Consider the following 21451-nt stretch of genomic DNA (forward strand, 5'->3'; position numbering starts at 1 on the left):
ATGATGGGGTCATGAGAGCAGGAGAGCTGTCCCTGCCACCTCACCTGCTACAGCACTCAGGACAGCAGGCCCTGCACCTCACTGGGCAGCCCAGTCCAGCTGAACCTGATGGTGGGCACACAGGTGAACCAGCCCTGAGGGTGTGAGCACGGGAGAGCTGGCCCTGCAATTTGTCTGCCATGTAGCATCATGAGTGAGGGAACAGACATCCTCCCCTCTCCTTGCCCCTTACCACCTGTGGCAGGCAGGAGAGCTGGCCCTGCCCCTTGTACTCATGAGAGTGGGCCCTGAACCTTGCCTAGGCATCACAATAGAGCGTGCCCTGGATGCAGGGTTTGCAGGTGAGCTGGCCCTGAGGGTGTGAGTGCAGGAGAGCCCTCTCTGTTTCTTGCCTTCTGGGAGGTGGTGCTGATGAGAGAGAGATGCTCCCTCCCCTCCGTCATCCCTCACCACCTATTGCAGGCAGAAGATCTGGTCCTGGGATCATGAGGTTGAGAGAATTGTCCCTGTCCCTCAGCAGCTGCAGTACTCAGGAGAGCAGGCCCTTCATCTCACCTGGGCAGCAGGGTAGAGCCGGCCCTGGTTGCTGGAGTTGCAGATGAACCAGCTCCCAAAGCAGGAGACCAAAGGCGCTGGCAAGCTCATGTACCTCTTGGGCTCAGACACTGGTCCACCCAGTGGATGGGGCCTTTTGACAAACTGCTGGAGTACATGAAGGGGCAGGTTCCACAGATCCAAAACCACGGGATCTCCATGACACAGAGCAACAAGAGGATATCCAAGAGGAGTCCATGGGGATCCAGTACCGATAGAGCAGCAGAAGCCAGAGCCCTCACACCAGACCAGGGAGTCATTGCGATGGCATTGAAAGCAGAGAAGTGTGGACAAAAGGGTATACTGTGGGGCACACTGTGACACAGTACAACTCCACCATGAGATCTGTTTTTCCCTGTTGGTGGGGAGGTTGCAAGGGTGTAGGGTGGGCATGAGGGGAGCAGGAGATGAGTGGGGGTGGGGTGCACGATTGAAGTCACAAAGAACCAATAAAAAGTTGAAAATTTTGTTTTACAACTTTTATTCCACTGGGTACCATTGAGGCCCCAGTATTGAGAGTTCGGTGCCTTTCTGTGAAGATGTTAGATGACAGCAGTGGAGAGAAGCTGAGGACAGACCCAGGACCTGCCTGCCACAAACATCCACAGGCTCTCAGATCCAGATGGAATGAGAATAGGACAGAATCGAGCAGAATGGGATATCAGCAGAATCCTGCCCCCATTGAATGCCCTCTCCTCTGGCCAGGAGCATAGCCTGTGCCCCTTCTCTCTCCCCACCACGTCTCTCTGACCACTCCCCCTTCATTGCCTCAAACAAGCCACCTTGTCCCCACAGCAGGACCTTTTCTCTTGCAGCCACCTGCCTGGTCTGCTGCCTCCTTATGCAGTCACCTGCTGGAAGAAATGTCTCTCCCGGTAGGTAACCTCATCGCTGCCTTTCATCGTTCTGACTTTATGCACAGCCTGACTACTGTGTGTTCCTGGACCGTGCTCATTGTCTGTTTTCCTGTGACAGGGTACGGGCCCTTCCCACCACCTGACTCTTTCCATTGCCTTTCCAGTTCCATCGCTGCCGGGAGATCAAAGTGGGAACCGGAAGCATTATAACCAGTCAAGAACAGAAAGCAATGAACTCATGCAGGTTTGAGCTCAGCTCAATTTCTCTACTCGAATACAGCCCAATTTGGAGCTGGGTCTTCCCCCATTAACAAAGGAGTCACAAGAACCTGATCCAGACAACCCCTCACTAAGACACTCTTCCCAGGTCAAGTTGACAAACCCACCACCCACCAATGTGTCCCCAGGCTTCACACCCATATTAGATGACTATAACCAGTGAACAAATGAATGAATCTCTCCTCTTTGATGCTGTTGGCTTCTTGGCTGCACACTGCTTGGGTTATTATTATTCCTTTCTGTTCACTCAGGAGGTTTCTCTGCCTCAAACGTCCAGGAAGATATTATCTTCAGCCTCTACTATCAACCTCCAGTTGGGACACCAATCATAAGGACTAAGTGGTCTCTAGAAGGTCTGCTTTGTCTGGGAAAACTCAGAGGTTTTAACAACTTTCCTTAGCCCCTTTATTTGTTCCTCCAGCACATTTCTATTATGTGACCAGCAGATGGCAGCAAAGACCGTCCTTCTGATAACCATCGCCACAAACTGCTGCTCCTGGACTGCTGCCAGTCTCTAACGCAGTTTGTCGGCTGGTGGGGCCTGCCTAGATGCTGTGTTTACACTACTCCTGAATAAACAGACGATGTCCCAAGTCCTAGGTCGAGGGACAGAGAAGTGGGTGGTGCAGGTGCTGGCAGGAAAGCATTGATTTGTTTTCCCAGTTGAGTTTGATTCCCCTTGCAACCCTTCCCTTTTGTGCATCTGGGACAGTCATCATAGGCTGCCTGTGCCTCGGTTTCCTCATCTATATACTGATGGATCTATCCCCATAGGACTACATGTTTCCCATGGCTCTCTCCTCAACATGTCAGCTAAGCAATCACGGCTCATCCTACAGTCGTTAACCCTCATTCTTTTCAGTGTTTATTGACTGACTGACAAAGTGGAGTGTGCCGGAATGTGTAGTAAATACTCACTGAGCATCAGCTGTGAAGATAATGTCATGATGGAGATGATGATGATATCAAATGATGGCATGGTAACCATGGTGTCATGTTGAAAAAGATGTAAGGATGAAGATGTCATGGCTGAGGATTATAATGCTCTGATAAAGTGGATGTCATTCTGAGAGTGACAGTGATGTCAGGGAGATGACAGTGTCATTGGGGTTGTTTGAATGACCACTGTAGACTCACAGGTTTGAATATTTGATCCTCAGCTGATGGGACTGTTTGGGAAGGATTAGGAGGTGTTGGAGGAGGTGTGTCATTAGGGATGGACTTTGAGGTTTCAAAAACCCATCCACTTCCTGTTAGCTCTCTGCCTCCTACTATTGGGTAAAGATGTAAGCACTCAGCTACTGCCCCAGTGCTATGTCTGCCTGCCTGCCCGCCCGCCCGCCCGTCTGCCTGCCTGCCTGCCTGCCTGCCTGCCTGCCTGCCTGCCTGCCTGCCTGCCTGCCTGCCATGATGGTCACAAACTCTAACTCTCTGAGCCTGTGAGTCCCGACTTTAAAATGGTCGTAGCGTTTGGTCACAGCAATAGAAAAGTAACTAAGACAGTCCTTAGGATGTTGGTGTCACAGAAAGGCTATGATGTCATTGGTGACTATAGTGGTGTCATTTGATGACAATGTCCTGCGAGGATGGTGACATTGTGAAGGTATGATGTCATGATGCTGAGAACAGTGTTGTCATCTAATAACACGCACCAATGGCCGTGAAACCCACTGACGCACTGGCAGCTCCTGCAGTTCCTTCAGCCCAAGGATCCCCACCTCCCATCCTGGGCTGCAGTCCCCAGTGACTCCTGCTGAGTACTGCCAAGCTCCACACTAGGCTGGGCGAGGGCTGACATCTGGCCTTCAAGCTGGGCACAGACACAGAGGTGAGCATCTGAGGATGAAACTGTGGTTTCGAGGGATGTTCGTACTGGTTGTGCCTGCCCCTCTTCCTCTGGGGGCCTCCCGACACCCCTGGAGAAGTACAGAGGACCAACACTGCCCAGCTGAGTGGTCCAGGGGGTCTCTAGCCTCTGAGATACATCTGTTAACATTTCCAAAGTGAGCCCCTAGCCCAGAAACTCCTTGTACCAGAAAACCTTTCCTATGGAGAATTAGGCAGTACTCTTCCCAAATCCTCCACTTCCCTCCTCCACCCCAACTCCCCTCTCTCACTTCCCTCTCCTCCACCTCCACCCCAACCCTCCCACATGCCCTTCTTCACCTCCACTCCCCTCCTCCTCCACTCTCTGTTCCCCCCTCCATCCCTTCTTTCCTACCCCCTCCACTTCCTTCTTTAACCCCTCCCTCCACTTCTCCCTGCACTCTACTCTCACCGACCCCCTCTATTCACACACACTGGCTGGAGTGACTCACTCAGGAAACCTTCCCTCCTTGGTGCTGGGACCCCAGAGCTCTGACTTCTCCCTGGTGCTACCCACTGTGTCCTCCTGTCTGGGTCCAGGTTGTGTGAAGCTTAAGGTAGCATCTGAGGTAGAAGGACCCCACAGGACCCTGGGACGCTGTGCTGGCAGACAGGGTGACTCTTCTTTTCTTTTCTTTTCTTTTCTTTTTTTTTTTTTTTTTTTTTTTTTTGGTTTTTCGAGACAGGGTTTCTCTGTGTAGCCCTGGCTGTCCTGGAACTCACTCTGTAGACCAGGCTGGCCTCGAACTCAGAAATCCGCCTGCCTCTGCCTCCCAAGTGCTGGGATTAAAGGCGTGTGCCACCACCGTGACAGGGTGACTCTTGAAGAGCCAAGCATGCCCGTGTCTCTGTGCACCTTTGCACACGTTATCCCACCTCTCTGATCCACCCAGCATCTTCTCACAAAGAAGAGAAGCTGATCCAAAGGGCAGGGCCAAGGACAAAATGAAGCCAGAGGAGGCGCAGGGTGAGGCAGAGCTCAAAAACTACCGGGTGACTAGGATTGGTGTTTATTTCAGGTGATAAGGGCTCCACACTCCCTCTCTTCCGGACTACCAGAAGCACACACATGCGCACATCACAGCAGACTGGGCAGCCCAGATAGCACAAAGACAGCAGCCAGGGGGCACTCATCCTCAGCGAGCCACCACTGGCTTTCTGGCTTCTGTCAATGGTATTTGAGTAAGAAAAGGTTGCCATCCACTGAGATGGGTCCAAAAGGCCCTGCGCCTCCTGGGTTGGCCAAACTCAGATGGCTTGGTCCTGCCTCTGGCTCAGGCTGAGCGCACGCGCCGCTGCCAGGAAGACCACCCCAGTGAGCAGCTCAGATACAAAGCTAATCCAGCCGAGGGCCAGAGACCAGCCAAAGCGTATATCCACCTGATCCAGCAGGGCCCTCTCCTCCAGGAGGCATACTGCCTCTCGGAAGGCAACTGCTGAGTACGCAATGTAGATGCTGATTCCAGTGAGGGTCACCATGGCTGCAGGGAAAGACAGGGACAGTCATTCAGGACCTCTTGGTCTGCTCCTCCTCCTCCTCCACCCAGTTCCCTCCTGAACCCCCACCCCTTCTCTCCTCCACCCCCTCAGCTTCCTTCCTCACTCTTCTTTCAACTCCTCTTCCTCTCACCTCCTCCGTCCTTCCTGCCTCCATCCTTCTCCATTGTGCCTGAGAAGTCCTGGAAAGAAGCTATGTCTGCCAAGGCGGGTTGATTAAGACTTCGATGATGTAGATTTGTCCGTCCCCGCCAAAGGGCTTATCGGGCTGTCAGCAAGCCAGCCCTAGAGCAGCCTTCTCCGCATCTTACTTAAACTCACCTATCCAAATGTACCCACCGATGGACCACTTATGGCTTTCTTTATTCGTTGCCATAAAACGTTCCATGAATTTCTACTTCATTGGAACATGATATTTGTGGAGACGGAAGACCTGAATCTCTGTTCCCAGACCATGGTCACTAATAGTCAGCTCCAGGAAAAAAGAAAAAGAAAAAAAAAAAAACTTCTATTCTTTTAACATAAGAGCTGGATTTTCTTCACATACACCTCTTTCTCTTCTCTTTCTCCTCCCTCATCTCCCTCCCCCTACCTTCCTCTCCCTCCTCTGTCTCTCTCCTCTTCCCCTCTCCCTCATTATGCAGGTCTGTCCTCCCAGCCAAACTGCTGCCAACATCAGGAGTTCTGCTGGCCTGGAGGGGGCAGAGAGGGTCTTAGCACCCTCACCTGAGGATCTAGCCACCACCATTAGAAGCATTTCTACCCTAATTTTTTGTGGGCTTGTGGGAAGGGTTGGAGGAGATCCGGAGGGGAGAAAAGGGGTAGGCTTCATCTACACAGCCACAGGGAGTCATCACACATGCTGGGTGGGTGCAGACCTCCTGGGGTGGCTGCTTTAAGGTCATCTATGCTCTGCCTCACCCACTGCTCTGCCTGTAAGCCTCATAAACTCACAGGTTCCCCTGGTGAACTTCCGTTGAATCAGTGAATCATTGGGACCCAAGAAGGGGGAAAGATGTGGTTTACAACTTTTCTAGGGAGAAGTTTTAGCAACACCCTCCTGTTTCCTCCCCCTTCCTTCCTCTCATTCTATACACAATACACACACACACACACATACACACACACACAATCATGCCTGGATTGTTCCATGGTTTGGGGGGATCTTAACCTGGGTTCTCTTGCTTACATACCAAATGTTCTTACATGCTGAGCCATTTCCCAGGCCTCTGTCTTTCTTTCCCTTGTAATTCAGGGAGCCAGAGGGCACCCATCTGGGCTGTGGGTCCCACTTTCCCAAGGCCTGTAGCCAGTCATGTAAACAGAACTGCCTCGGCCGGTGTCTGCTGACCTGGCTTTGGTTTGGACGTGGTTGATTAAGTTTGTTTGGTTAGGTTTGGTTTAAGGATGGGTTTGGGTTTTTGGAGGGTGTGGTTTGGATTTGGGTTTGAGAGGTATGGCTTGACTTGGTATTGTTTTCTGTTTGTAAAAGTTACACTGTACGGTATTATCTGGACTTCAGCTTGAGATCAACACTCAGCCTGATGGGTGTGTACTGCCATGCCCTGAAGTGTGTCACTTTCTCGCAGTAAACCTTGCACATTTTCAGAGTATGATGCACATGGCGGTAAAGTGTGTGCATGGAGTAGCTTAAGACACTGTTAAATACATGGGTCAACTCACACAACTTCTTTTTATAGTGAAACACATAAAATCTACCCTCTTGGCCACATTCAAGTGCAAGGCGTATGGATACACGGTCTATGGGTACTGACTGTAATCACAAGAATGGACAATAGATCCCTGAACTTATGCCTGCTAAATGAAGCTGAGTGCCACACAGCTGGCGTGTCCCCAGACCCATCCGCTGCTTCTACTTGTGGCTCTGTTCTGTCTCACCATGAGCTCTGCTTACTGAGAACCCAGTGAAGCCATGCATGTGCACTGTGTCCTTCTGTGCCTGGTCAGTCTGATTTCCCACATCAGAAGGGAGCAAAGACAGCGGGTGTCAGCCCACAGCTCTAAACCGGAAGCCAAGGCCATCCTTGGGAGACCAAGACAGAGAGGTGGCAGACGACACAGCTTTGCAGCGAGATGCTGGGGATGACTCCTAAGGCTGTGCCCTACCCCGTCCTTCTTCCTTCCTGGAACCAGAGATCTGGGGAGCTTAAGGCTGAAAACCACTGCCTTTCCCAGCTACTGTACTGTCACAATGGGGGGAAGCCCTTAGAGAAGCTGAGACCTGCCCCTAAAGAGGTTTACAGCACGGCGTTCACCATCAGTACAACTGTAGAGCCTAGGCCCCGGGCAGGTGTACACCTACCTCCAAAGAGAAAGAGGATCCCGGTGAGCAGCAGAAGGAGGTGAGCTCGGAGGAGGAAGCTCAAGAACCCGGTCATCCCCCCAAACACCATCACGATCAGACTGAGTGGCAATAAGATCACGAATGTCCCGTGCATAGCTAAGGAGAAGAGGGTAACAGGCACAGGGGGTTACTAATATCTAGCATCCAATCATTTACATATGTTTACCACGTACCCACAAAAGTAGGTCTACACAACTACTTCTAGTGGTAGTTAAGAACCGTGGAGACTCCTGAATGCATGGTCTGAACTGTGAGCATCTTTGCACTTACTCTCTGCAACCCCTAGAGGGCAGTGTTGTATTATTTACTTATTCTCTCAGTGCCGATTCAAGAGCCGGCTATTCTAATGAGTATGCAAAGGACCAAGTAAGTCTAAGAGATAAACACCACCAAGTCTGGGGGAAAATCTAGTTCCCTTCTAGCTGAGGACAGTGACAAGTGGTGAGCAGAGGCGGTGGAGAAAGAACAGCTTATAAAATCCCTACACCTGGGGCTGGAGAGATGGCTCAGTGGTTTAGAGTACGAGCTGCTCTTGCAGGGACCTGGGTTTCATTCCCAGGTGTGAGAAATTAACTAATTTTTTAAAACATACAAGGTCAGGTGTGGTGGCACACTCCTTTAATCCCACCACTCGGGAGGTAGAGGCATGCCGATCTCTGTGAGTTCAAGACCAGCCTGGTCTACAAAATGAGTTCCAGGACAGCCAGGGCTGTTAAACAGAAAAACTGTGTCTTGAAAAACAAAAACAAAACCCTATACTCATGTTCTGCCTCTGCCTGGTCCTGTCCCAAATTACAGACACATCATAAATTCAAGGCACATGACTCATTTTATCCTGGGAGGGGGGGCATGGATCTAATCTCATCCCACACCCCAAACCCTTGGTGATCTTAACAATAAAACATTAATGCAATACAGGGGTTAGTGAGATGGCTCCATTGGCAAAACCACTGGCCATGTTTGCCTGAAGACAGGAGGAGAAAGCTAAGGCTACAAAGCTGTCCTCAGGTCTCTCTGTGGGCTGTGCTACACCTGTTCACACACCACACACGATAATGAACAAGATTTTAAACCTGTCATACAGGCAGTCTCTGACTGTGATCTGGGGGTCTATCTGTAAAAATAGTAGAATGGGTGGAAATTGCCCTTTCAATTTTGACCTTTTCTGCGGGTGCTAGAGATTTGAACTTGGATTCTCACCCTTGAGCCACAAGCTCTTTACTCTCTAGACCATCTCCTCGGCCCTTCCCCCCAGGGCATATTAAATTCAGCAGATGACTAGATGCTGTCTGCTAGGAGCCCAGCTCCACAGTCCAGAGACAAAGATGAATAGCTCACGGACAGTACACCCTGTGGATGAGCTGATAGACTGCACACAGGGATTAGCATCAAGACCACGGTGCTACACAATCCTCAAAAGCCATTAAACAAATCAACAGCCTCAACCACCAGGCGCACTGGCACTCGTGTGTCCCTCAGTGTCTCAGGATCGGCCGAGCACCGGCTGCTCACATTCCCATCCCCAGGGCTCCAGTGTCTGTTCTAACATAACAAGCTGGGGGTAGCTTTGCAACCTCAGTTTTCTCATCTGTCAAATGGAGAGCCAACAAATAGCCCATCCTCTGAGCCTGTGAGTTGGGGACTCGGTACATGAAAGGAAAACACCAATCATGGTGGGGCTGGAGAGATAGGTCTGTCCATTAAGCACCTGTTGTACAAACATCGGGACCTGAGTTTGAAAGCTTAAAGAAAGTGGGGTGCAACAGCAGCATCTGTAACTCCAGTACTGGCAATGTGGAAAAGTGCATCGTCTTTTGTTTGTTTTGATTCTCAAGACAGGGTTTCTCTGTGTAGCCCGGGCTGTCCTGGAACTCACTCTGCAGACCAGGCTGGCCTCGAACTCAGACATTTCACTGCCTCTGCCTCCTGAACACTGAGATTAAAGGCTCAGTATGAAAGCTCAGAGGGTGGTTCTGGGGATGTGGCTCCGTACACTGCTTGCCTACCATTCAGGACTGTGTTCCAAATCCAGCACCAAGGGAAACTAGGCATGATTCCCAAAACCTTTTAAGGGGTGTGTGTAGCACCCTGAAGAGGTGACTCAGCAGTTAGGAGCATCAGAAGCTTGTCCAAGGATTTGAGTCTACGCACCTGTATTGGCTAGTTTTGTGTCAACTTGACACAGCTGGAGTTATCACAGAGAAAGGAGCTTCAGTTGAGGAAATGCCTCCATGAGATCCAACTGTAAGGCATTTTCTCAATTAGTGATCAAGGGGGAAAGGCCCCTTGTGGGTGGGACCATCTCTGGGCTGGTTGTCTTGGGTTCTATAAGAGAGCAGGCTGAGCAAGCCAGAAAAGAACATCCCTCCATGGCCTCTGCATCAGCTCCTGCTTTCTGACCTGCTTGAGTTCCAGTCCTGCATCCTTTGGTGATCAACAGCAGTATGGAAATGTAAGCCGAATAAACCCTTTCCTCCCCAACTTGCTTCTTGGTCATGATGTTTGTGCAGGAATAGAAACCCTGACTAAGACAGCACCCAAGTGGCAGCTAACAACCATCTGTGATGCCAGCTCTAAGGGGGCCCAATTCTTCCCTGGCCTTCATGAGCACTGCCCACAGGGCGTGCATTGACATAACACACACACACATATAGTAGTAGTAATAATAACAATAATAACAACAACAATAATAACAATAACATCTCAAAAACAAGCAATTTAAACCAGACATCATTGTGCATGCCTATAATCGCAGTAGTTGGGAGGTAGAAGCAGAAGGATCAAAACTTTAAGGTCACTCTCAGCGACACCGTGCATGCTTGGCCAGACTGGGCAACTCGAGACCCAGCCAAACCATAAACCACCACCAAGGATTTATTTGCTAAGCTTTAGAGTCAAGGTGTTTGAAAACATGATCCTCATCCCCACGGCAGGGGGTGGCCCTGCCTCTCAGCAGCCACTTTGTGGCAGCAGGCAGCAGCATTGGCTTAGGTTCTCCCTCTGCCTCTGTCTCTTCTCTGTGTGTTTCCTCTTGTAAGGACACTCGCTCATCACGGGCCTTACAGCCTATTACACTAACCCAAGAGGGCCTCAACTCAAGATCCTCAACTCCATTCACAGTGTTGCTCTTCCCCAATAAAGCCGGTCACTCACTGATTCTGGAGCTGAGGGCGTGGGCATCTCTCTTCTAAATGTATTCATTTAATGTAGGGGTGGCATCCCGTGGCATGCATGTGGACATCGGAGGACAGCTTTGTGGGGTCAGGTCTCTCCTTCCACCTCTACGTGGTGATGTGGTTTGCATAGGAACTGTTCCCCTGTAGGTCTGTGTGTTTGAACACTTTGTCCCCAGCTGGAGGCAATGTTTGTTAAGGTTGTGGAACCTTTGGGAAGAGGGGCTCTGCCAGAAAATGTACATCACAGAGGTCCAGCGGGCTTTGAGGCTTATAGACTGACCCCATCTTCCATTCAGTTTTTGTTTCCTTGGTGTGGATGTAATGGGATCAGCCTGCCTCCTGCTCCTGCCACCCACCTTGCCTTCCATACTGGGATTGAGTTCTATCCCTCTGGAACTATGAGCCAAATAAGCCCTTTCCAATAAGTTGTCCTTGTCATGGGTATTCTATTATGACAACAGGAGAAAAACCTAATGAACCTGGGTCTTAGGAATGGAACTCAGGTCACAAGGTGTATGAGGCAAGTGCTCCTGCCTACTGAGCCATCTCTTAGATCCAGGTATGTTTATTTGTTAGTAGTATCATTTACCACACTACCATACACCTTGGGTGATACACAGTAGGAGTATCATATATGCCAAGAGTAGATGCTCAATAGGTGGTTGCTATGGTGACCATGGTATCATTACATTATAGAGAGCTGTATGGCGTCATTATAGATCTGAGTGTTATACTGGCTATGCTTAGGATAAGTGTCTCAGAAGCTCATCATCCGGAGGTGATGAGAACAGCAGGAGCTGGGCCTGAAGTAGATGGAAATGTACCTCCCAAGGACACGGTGGGAGCCTGCTCTCGTCTCATTCCTACATCCCGGCTGTGAAAGGAGCAGTTTTGCTCAGCCAAGTGTCCCCACCGCATTGTGTCACCACAGCCACAAAGTGATGGGCCCAACTGAGAACAGCACAGTGTGACCTTCAGATCCATGAACAAAAATAAACTTTCTGTGCTCATGAGCCGAACAAGTCAGGTGTCCTAATAAGGGAACCCTGACTAATCCGGCTGAGAGATGGCAGCAAACAGCAGTGCACAACCTGTAACACTGTAACTAGCACAACCATTCCCCCACGCAGCTTAATGTTCTAGGCATATTCATCCTTTCATCTTACAGGCTCCATAATTTTCCTTAACATCGTGTATACACAGAAATGTCTACTCATCTGACCCGCACCCCCTGAGGCTTGTCACCACCACTTCAAACAAACACTGTAAACCTCGCCCTAAAAATGTCACAGAGAACCAGGCAGTGGTGGCGCACACAGCACTTGGGAGGCAGAGGCAGGTGGATTTCTGAGTTCAAGGCCAGCCTGGTCTACAGAGTGAGTTCTAGGACAGCCAGGGCTACACAGAGAAACCCTGTCTAGAAAAACAAAAAACAAAACAAACAAACAAAAATGTCACAGAGATTGTACAAGTGGAATCGATGCTTTAAGATTTTTAAGCATGGGTTGGCTTTCCATAGATGCCCAGAAAGGCTGCCTTCATACCCACGCCTTCACACTCCCAAGGAGTTGAGGCCCTGCATTAGTCAGCTGTGGCAAAACATCTGAGTGAGAGAAAAATAAAGAAGAAAGGTTGCTTTGGGCTGAGTTTCCAAGGCTTCTGTCTTTGCTCACTGGGTTTCCTGGCTCTCAGGCTGGTGACAGCAGAAACACCATAGTAGACAAGAGCTACCCATCTCTAGGGAGTGAGGAAGAGATGGGGTGGCGGGGGAGGCCAGGAACACAGTACTTCTCAGCCACTTCCTCAACCTGCTCGGACTAAAGCTCATAACTCAGACGCATCCACAGATTCGCCACGGACACAGCTAGTGCCGCTCAGTGGCCTCTCTGCTCTTGCCACCCGGTGACCTCTCTCTGCCCTGGACACTCGGTGACCTCTCCACAGACCAAGACTGTGAGGGGAGATTCTATATCCAAAGCAGAGCAGACTGCGGGGGCTCTGGCCTCACTTGCTCTCTGAATCCCAACTTGCCTGCAGCACCGCTATGAGGAAATCATACGTTATTTCCCTGCTATGCCCAGAGCTTTGCAGCGTTGTGTGTTTTATGTCCCCTCTGGTTCCACCCCCGCTCTTCCATTCTCATTTCGCACCCAGCTTCATTTTAATTTTCCACACGACTGCAGCGCCCGTGCATCCTGAATGCCAGGAAACCCAGTCTGGCGATTTCCCCGCCCCCAACCTCATCTTTTCAGAGATAGCCAGGCCAGGTCCCCAGCCTCAGTCAGCCTCTGCCGCCAGCCTGGTTTGCTAGGGAAAGCATTTGACCCTCTGAGTCCTCATCTGACCAGCTTGATCATGGCCACCTACTCAGAAGAGACATGGGTGAAGATGGGTCTAGAAAGATGGGGTATGCCTCTGAAAAGCACATTCTAGCCCACCCTCCAGAACCATAAGGCTTCTGGCTGTCTCTGGAACATTCTGACCCAATCCTATCTCCTGCCTTGGCTTACTCATCCGCCTCAAAGTCTCTTGCCTGAGGCAGAATAGCCTGAAACTCTGACCCTGTGTGTGTGTGTGTGTGTGTGTGTGTGTGTGTGTGTGTGTGTGTCTGTGTCTGTGTCTGTGTGTGTCTGTGTGTGTCTGTGTCTGTGTGTGCTGTCTGTCTGTCTGTCTGTCTGTCTGTGTCTGTGTGGGTTGTACATATATCTGTGTGTGTCTCTGTGTGGTGTGTGTGTGTTTACATGTTCCTGCATGTTCAAGTCTGAGTGAACCTGTGTGATGTACACACAGAGGCCAGAGGTCAACCGCAAGTGTCATTTCTAAGAGCATCATTCAGTTTGGGTTTCAAGACAAGAGTCTCTGGCTGGCTGGAATTCATAACTCAGCTGTCTAGACAAAGAACCTCAGATCCACCTGTGTCTTGACCATCCACCTACAAGCTCTGGGGTGACAAGCATGTGCCATCGCTGATGGGTTTCTTTTCCAGGGGGCTTATGAATTGTGGTTTGGTTTTGGCTGTCGTTTGGACTGGGTTTTGTAAGTTCTGGGTATCCAGCTTGGGTCCCATGCTTTCATGGCAGGCCAGCTCCCCAAGCCTACGGTCTTGTACATGCATTGTACTAAAATGTGGCTCAGGACAGCACCATTCCAAAAGTAAACTGCCAGGGTTCAAGTCCCAAACCTGCCAGCTATTACACAAATGTAACTCACCTACCCCCTATATCCCATGCTTTCTCACCTACAACGCTGAGTATGATAATAATAAGTATGATATTGATATAGGCTATCTGTGGTGGAGATTAAATCAGTTGATATGTCTGAAGAGATAAGACCAGTGTTTGGCTGACAGAAGCCAATATCTGATGAGAGTCAATGCCAGACAGACAGCCCAATGCTAGTGTAAAATAAATACACACTAAATGAATCAGTGGATCAGGATGGGGAAATGGCTCAGGGGTAAAATGCTTGCTTTGCAGCCGTGAGGGCCTGAATTCAAAACCCCAGCAGCCGCACTAACACCAGGTGTGGCAGCACCCACTTGTAACCCCATAGGCCGGGCAGGTGGGTGGGGGACATCTGGTCATGGGGGTTCACTGTCAGCTGTCTAGCTGAAACAAGAAGCTCCAGGTAAAGTGAGAGACCCTGTCTCAAAAAAATTTTTAAAAAGGTGTAAAGTTATAGAGGAAGAAACTCAACATCCACCTTTGGCCGCCACAAATATACAACTAACATGTACATATGTGTGTGCGCACACACACACACACACACATTCTTTTTTAAAAGAAACTTTATTATTGTTTTGTGCATGTGTGCATGTTTTAGAGAGGTCATGTCTCTGCCATGTCTGATCATGTGTGTCATAACATGCATGTAGAGCTCAGAGGACCCCTTTGTGGAGTCAATTCTCTCTTACCATGTTTCCATGGGTTCCGGGAACAAAACCCAAATCTATGGGCTTGCACAGCAAGCATCCACCGAGCCTTCCTACCAGCTTCCAGAAATCTCTAAAATAAACATATCTCCAATTACTAGTTCCATTTTACATTAAACATTAAGGCATTAATTGAGCTTCTACTGTATACAGATCCTATCCCTGGATCTTTGCATATAGGATCTCATTTCCTCCCAGAAGAACCCACTTAAAGGCACGGCTGATGGCTGAGAGTGCACACAGGTTGGGTAAGTTGCAGTCAAGAGTCCCCACTTTCTATCCCTTGTCTTTAAGGGCCTGATGCCATTTCTACACCTATATTAAGACTGACCACAAGGCCTGGTGTAGTGACGCACACCAATCTTGTCTGGAGAGGGGAAAAAATTAAAATAATAAATTAAATAAATAAATAAATAAATAAATGGTGTCAGCCTGGCCAATCACCATGCAACATCTTTTTAGCTTCACGCAATTGGCTCAACACACAGGCACATGACTCAATCTGGCCCAATAGGATACCTGACTGGAAGTTTTAGCAGTGCAGACGCCCCTCCCTACTTGGCTGCAGGACTCAGACCCAAACAGACCCCCTTCCAAAGTGAAGCTCACAAAAGGAGGAAAAGAAAGAGAGCCCGGGATCCCAACACACCGGACCACCTCAGAAACCACGGGCCAGCCATTCCTTTTAAGTTGGCATAATCGGTATTTCTGTCGTTTGCTACAGAAAGATTCCTGACTGATACCCTAAGTCTGCTCACTGTCCATCGGACTCATTTAGAGAGCTAAGTGATAAACTCCTTGCCCCCAAAAGCATTTCCCTAGAGCGAATCTGAAAGCCAAATAAGTGTTCAAGCCTGGTTATCAAGACTGCTACTAAGGAACATGCCCCCTGGATGTCGAACTAATTAGTTTTCATTCAGAAGAGTCTTAATGTAGAATCATCTAGGCCTGGTTGGCCTGTGAGCCTATGTGAGTCTATGGGGTGAGGGTGTCTTGATTGTTGATGGAGGTGGGAAGACCCACCCTGCATGTAGAAGGCATTATTTCATGCATGGGGCCCTGGACAACATGAAGTAGAGAAAATACAAACAAAGAAGCAAACATCCACCCATCCCTCCATGTTGTTGACCATGGCCGCAGTGATGTTCCTGCCCTGGCTCCCTCATAGCAGTAGACTATAAACTGGAATTGTTGCCTACGTTGCTTTCGTCGGGGAGCTTTGTCACAGTAACAGAGCTCATTCTAGAGCAGATGGCTTTCTCTGGCCCCTGACTGGAAGAGGTAAGGAGTTGGGCCATCTGTTCCTGAACTTCGCAAGTCTGCTCACGTTCCTCCTCCCAGATGGCCAAATGGAATCAAGAGGCAGTGACGATGGGGTTTGCCTGACCACTCTGCCTGCAGGGGTCAGAATGCGCTCAAGTGGTCCCTTGGCAGACGTGGGTTTTCTGCCCATCCATGCCCACCAGGATGGGCTTAGGGAGTTGACTCAGAACTCTGTTGTCGACCTGTCTCTCTGGCCAATGTAATGGATCTTTAAATGACTGGAACATCTTTACACCATAAAGAGCTTGGACCAAACACAAAATTCATTTATGGGGAAAAACCAATTCTGAGAAAAAGCTCTCTCTGGGGGTGATTTCAATGAGTGTACAGTCCGAAGGGGCAGCTTGCCCTCATTCCTGGCTAATACAATGGAGACAACAGCAGCCCCAGCTCCTGGCTGTATATGTAACCAAGCACCCGCCACCCCGGACTTATTAAAGGCAACTTCCAAATTCCACCCTCACCACAGGCTTAGAAGGAGGCCATCAGGCAGTTCAGTGAGTAAAGGGCTTGCCATACCTGTCTCATGGCCTGAGTGCATCCCCAGATAAAGGTTGGGAGGACCAGCTCATGAAGTGGTCCTTTGATCTACACAGACTCTACGCATAATAACAGTAAGCATCATTTTAAAAGCTCTCTGTGCAATAGGGAGATTTTCTAAAAGATTAGGAAGAAGACGGTTCCTACCCTCAATGGGAGGGAGCCAAGGCCCAGACAGGTAGAGGCAATGCCCAAGGTCACACAAAAATCTGCTGCTTAGACTTACATCCCAGGGGAAGAGCTGGCTGAGTGCAGCTAAGAATCTGCCTGCTTCCCAGCCTCAGGGGACAAGCAGGGCACTTGCAGTAGCAAGCTGAGAGGAAAGCCAGCCCAGGGCCAACTCTGTCTATGTGGATCCAATAAGTAGGACGAGGTGGCTCAATGATGGCACCAGCCTTGACAAAGGGTCACCAGTGTGTCACAGGTTAAAAGGAGACTAGAGGGGGTTTAGTGAGAACAGTGAGTGGTCGCTGAGAGCCAGCCCTGAGTCTGCCAAGCCCTTCTTTGAGGCACCACACACAACAGCGAAAGAGCAAAGTAGGGGTCTTGACGGTGTTCACTTTGATTGTGTGATGTCTTGTGTTATCATTCTTTTATCTATCCCTCCTGGGTAGGGCCCAGGCTTTGTGCATCCTGGGCAAGTCCCTGAACTCTATCTCCAGAACTATTCGCTTAGTTTAAGTTGCCCCGGCCGACACTGAACTCACATTGGAGTTCAGCAGTCTTTAAACTTTTGGTCTTCATGTCTCAGCCTCCCAAGTGTTTTGTGTATTTATTTTCATTCCTGTGTTGGGGTCCTGACAGCACCCTGAATGGGTTTGACACCTCATTTTCATCAGTGTGGAAATGAGACTTAGAAAGGACCAAGAAACCGACTCCAGGATCAAGAGGGCCAGAGAAGGCACTGGGTTAGGAATAGACTCTTCTCTCCATACTTCAAACACAAATTCTAGATGATTCTTGAAGCACTACTCAATCAACAGCCAAAGCACCTCTCAGCGCAGTTGGAGTACACAGCAGTACAGACTGCCCACACCCCGCCTCAGCTCCCACACAGGGGTGACCACAGGGGAGCCTCTGGCAGTGGATGCTTACACAGAGTTGTGCTGGAGTTGACAAGGGCCAGGTAAGATTTGGAGAATTTTATGAGCAGGAAATATTATGCTGACAATGTAAAACTGATCAAAGTGGAAATGTAACACAGAAAGGGCTAATATAAATAAAGGGCTCTAAATTTTTTCAAGAGAGCTATTTGTTAAATATTTCCCAGAATGCTACTGGACTTGAGAGAAACACTTTGGTTCCAAGTCATCTATTTGTACATCCATCCATTCAGTTCTCCACCCATCTAGTCATTCACTCCTCCATCCATCCAGTCATCCACTCATCATCCATCCACCCATCCATTCACCCATCCATCCAGTCATTCACTCATCCTCTCACTCCTCCATCCATCTGGTCATTCACTCATTCATCCACTCACTCATCCATCTATCTAATCATTCATTAATCTATCCATCTATCCATTCATTCACATCTATATAATTTTGATTGTGATCTGCTCTCTGCCAGGTTCTATGCTAAGTACTGAGATTTCAACAATGGGCAGGATAGAGAAAAATCTCTGCCTTCATGGAATTTACAGTCTAATGAAAAGGTGAGATTCTACACTTCAAAAAGCCAAATGACCTGTTCAGTGAGACAGAATTAGCAAAGCTAAGCTAGTAGTTGGGAGCAGAGGGACATGGGAAGATGTCAGGAATTAGCCTGTGCAAAGTCCTAAGCAAGAGGGAACCTGAGATGCAGAGGGAAGAAACAGACAGAGAGGAGGGCTAAGAGCAACTTCCTAAGCCACAGGCTGTCTGTCCAATACTACCCACACCCAACGTCTATGGATGTCCATTCTTGTTTCATATCCCCTCTCAAGACCCTTCTTGGACTCAGTTGCCAAGTGAAAGTCAAACACAGAGACAATGCTCCAGGCCTGGTGCTAAATATAATTCCAGCTACTCAGGTGGCTGAGGCAGGAGAATCGCAAGTCCAGGCCTGATAGAGCTGCAGTGTGTGTTCAAGGTCAGGCTAGAAAACTTAGTTCAAAATAAAAACTGAAACGAAGAAGAGAGAGACAGGGATTGATTGAGTTCAGTGGTAAAACATTTGCCTGTATGAACAGGACCCTGGGTTTAATACCCAGTACTGACACAGTAGTGGAGAGAAGAGGGAGGTACCAACTTTGAGCAGGGTGGGTGTGAGAATCAGAGACAGTGATGGAAAGCTCTTAGCTGGTGTCTGGGCAGCCCTAAATTCCAATAAACAAAATTACCCCCCTTTCCCCGTCCTGCCACAGGTGTCATTCAAGCCCCTTTCCCTTTTATATTGAGCTTCAATTCTCTTAGTAGCAGGCCCTGTGGGAGGTGCTGGGAAAACCAGGCACCAACAAGTCACAGGTGACGGCCCTTCAGGCAACAGGATGCTCGCCTCTTCTAAACTACCTGCTTTAAATCACCCCACACTCTTTCTACTGACAAGCTGGCCCTCAGACTGCCTGACAAGACCTTTCACCTTTCATTCAGCTTCACCATCCAAAGGTGTTTGGCCGCTGGCTTGGACTCCCCCCACCTTCTTTCATGAGGACTACCACTCAAATGTAATTGCTTGTGTAGTGACGACCTCTCTCCGCAGCAAGTCCAGGAAGGCCTAGAGGGCACTGCCTGGATTTGAGGTCTAGCTCAGTCATCAATGGTGCACAGGGCTGTCTATTGGTTGGATGGATTCTACATACCTTCAAGTTAAAATGAGAGTGGCCCCGCCCCCAGGCATAGCCCCACCCTCTCAGGCCCTGTGGTCAAAGGCCTCCCACCCACAGCCTCCATGACCACTGAAGTTCAGGTTTGGAGAAGAGCATCAAAACTGAGGGACAGTTCCCTCCATCCATTGTCCCCGGACTTACTGAGAAGCTGTCTGCTGGAGTCGCTGACCGTCACATTCTCCTGCCAGAAAGGGTTCATCAACGGCGTGCAGGAGCTCTGGACTGATGGGAGGAAGGAGTTTCACCTGCAGAATCCTGACATTCTCCCTGCCCCCCCCCCCTCCGACCCCTGCCCCAAAGCTGCCTTAGATGTCTCCGGCCCAAGAAAGCAAGAGGGTGTTATGCACTTGTAAGCTGGCACTTCGCACTTTTGCAGGCCAGCCTCTGTCCATCCTCCCAGCACCCCTAAGTGCTTGGCACTGTGAGCTTGGAGGTTGAGATAGGAGTATGAGGTAAGCAACAGGTCCCAGGTACTGCACCCAGGTGAGAACACGGACCCTGGAAGGACCCTTACCCCGGCAAGTTCTCCAGAGTCCCGAGTGGGAGCTCAGAGGCTCTTGCTGGCTGCGGTTGGCCGGTCCCTGGTCCCTCATCCTCTGGCTGCTCCTTTCCAGCCTCTCGGTGTCGATGATGTACCAGAAGTCGGTGCCGATGGCTGCTGCCAGCAGCACGAAGCTCAGAGCCCCGCTCAGCGCCGCCGCTCCCGCCAGAGCGCCCAGGCGCACCCGCATCTCCCAGCGTTGGGCCCCCGGGCGCCGGCTCCTGCCCACGCTCCCCGTCTGTTCGCTGCACTCCAGATTCTCCAGCGTGGATCTCTGGCTCCACTTACGCGATCCCACCCGCACGTGCTCCGGCCCAAATCAGTGTCCTCAGGGATCCCTGTCCTCGCAGACCTCCACCCTAGTGCCTCCCGACCCTCCCGGGTCCGACTAGCACAGGTGCCACCTGCTCTCGCAGCTCCAACTTGCGCCCCGTTCCAGCGTCTCCTCCTTTCTGGCTCTGCACTCTTCTCCCCAGCCCCCGACTACTGCCTCCACTCCCCTGCCTCACCCTCCATGAACCCCTCCAGCAGCTCCCCGCCTCTGTCGACCTCAGTCCTCCTTGTTCTCCCCACACCTCTACCTCGGCGCCCCCAGTTCAGCCGGCGTCTATCTTCGCTTCCCACCGCTCCGGATCGGGGCGAGCGTCCTGAAACCTCAAGAAGACTGGGCTCACAAGACGAGCAGGCTGGACAGAGGGAGGTGCCAAGGGGGCGGTGCTGAAGAGAAGGCGGACTTCAGATACTAGGGAGTCAGAGGAGGCTGACTTTCTCTAATCTGGGGTTGCAGAGTCTCCTGCAAAGCCTCCTCCTGAGGCGCTTTTGATTCCAAAATGCACCTTCAAGTAATTTTCCTCTGCTGACTACAAAAGAAAAGGTCGGGATTTTTTTTTTCCACAAAAATTCTTTTAGTCAACAGGGAACATTAGATTCTGTGACTCTATTTTCTTTGTCAACAAAAATCTTCATCATCACAACCACCACTTCACTAACACCACAGCCCTACCCGCCACCCCATCATCTACATCACCACTACTACCACCATCATCAGCCTCACCATTTCTACCATTGCCCTCACCCCACCATCAGCACCACCACCGTCATCCCACCCTCACCCCGTCACCATTACCACACCAACAATAACAACCATCCCCACCATCTTCATCACCAGCACCAACAACCTCATCACCACTGTTACCACAAACACCGTTACCATTTTCTTTACCATAGCCGCCATTACCAGCGTTACCAATACTGCCATCCCCTTCCTCAGCACAAAACCTCTCATTCCTGGCACGAGGGTCCATGCTAAGAAGAAAGGGCATTAGCAGTCCAAACGCAGCCCAGACTTCCCATTCCTAAAGCAAGACACCCCAAGGAAACTCTCCTGTGTGTATGGCGATGGGAGTGAGGGAAGCAGGTTTGAAGAGTCAGAGATGGCCTGACTTGCAGTCTGCAGTTCTCAATGGCCCCTCATTGCTACCTTCTTCGCTGAGCGCTCAAACCCTTGATGCTGCTGTGACACAGTTTTAAAAAACTGTAATGCTGAAGTCAGTGAATAGGGGTGAGTAACCAGATGGGAGGCCTCAGTTAGTCTTTGGGGAAGCAACATTGACCCTGAGATGTGGACAAGCCAGCAGTTTACCCTACCTGCAGGAGTGTGAAAGTTTGCTACA

General features: G+C 50.1%; 1 protein-coding gene across 1 annotated transcript; it reads right to left on the reverse strand.

The window, feature by feature from the left end:
- Positions 1-4591: 4591 nt before the first annotated feature.
- Positions 4592-20452, reverse strand: Tmem114 (transmembrane protein 114). The gene is made up of 4 exons (NM_029070.2): positions 19752-20452; positions 19379-19459; positions 7417-7554; positions 4592-5077 (listed from the first exon to the last, which is right to left on the reverse strand). The coding sequence occupies exons 1-4, from the start codon at positions 19966-19968 to the stop codon at positions 4845-4847; spliced, it is 669 nt and encodes a 222-aa protein (NP_083346.1). The 5' UTR covers positions 19969-20452; the 3' UTR covers positions 4592-4844.
- Between the last annotated feature and the right edge of the window lie 999 nt (positions 20453-21451).

This window comes from Mus musculus, chromosome 16 (assembly GCF_000001635.26).
Source record: "Mus musculus strain C57BL/6J chromosome 16, GRCm38.p6 C57BL/6J".
Taxonomy (NCBI): Eukaryota; Metazoa; Chordata; class Mammalia; order Rodentia; family Muridae; genus Mus; species Mus musculus.

Coding starts and splice junctions, on each gene's coding strand:
- Tmem114 (NM_029070.2), bottom strand. CDS start 19,968: ATGCGGGTGCGCCTGGGCGCTCTGGCGGGAGCGGCGGCGCTGAGCGGG. Junction 19,460..19,751: donor ACTCTGGAGAACTTGCCGGG/GTAAGGGTCCTT, acceptor TCCTCCCATCAG/TCCAGAGCTCCTGCACGCCG. Junction 7,555..19,378: donor CTCCAGCAGACAGCTTCTCA/GTAAGTCCGGGG, acceptor TCTTCTCCTTAG/CTATGCACGGGACATTCGTG.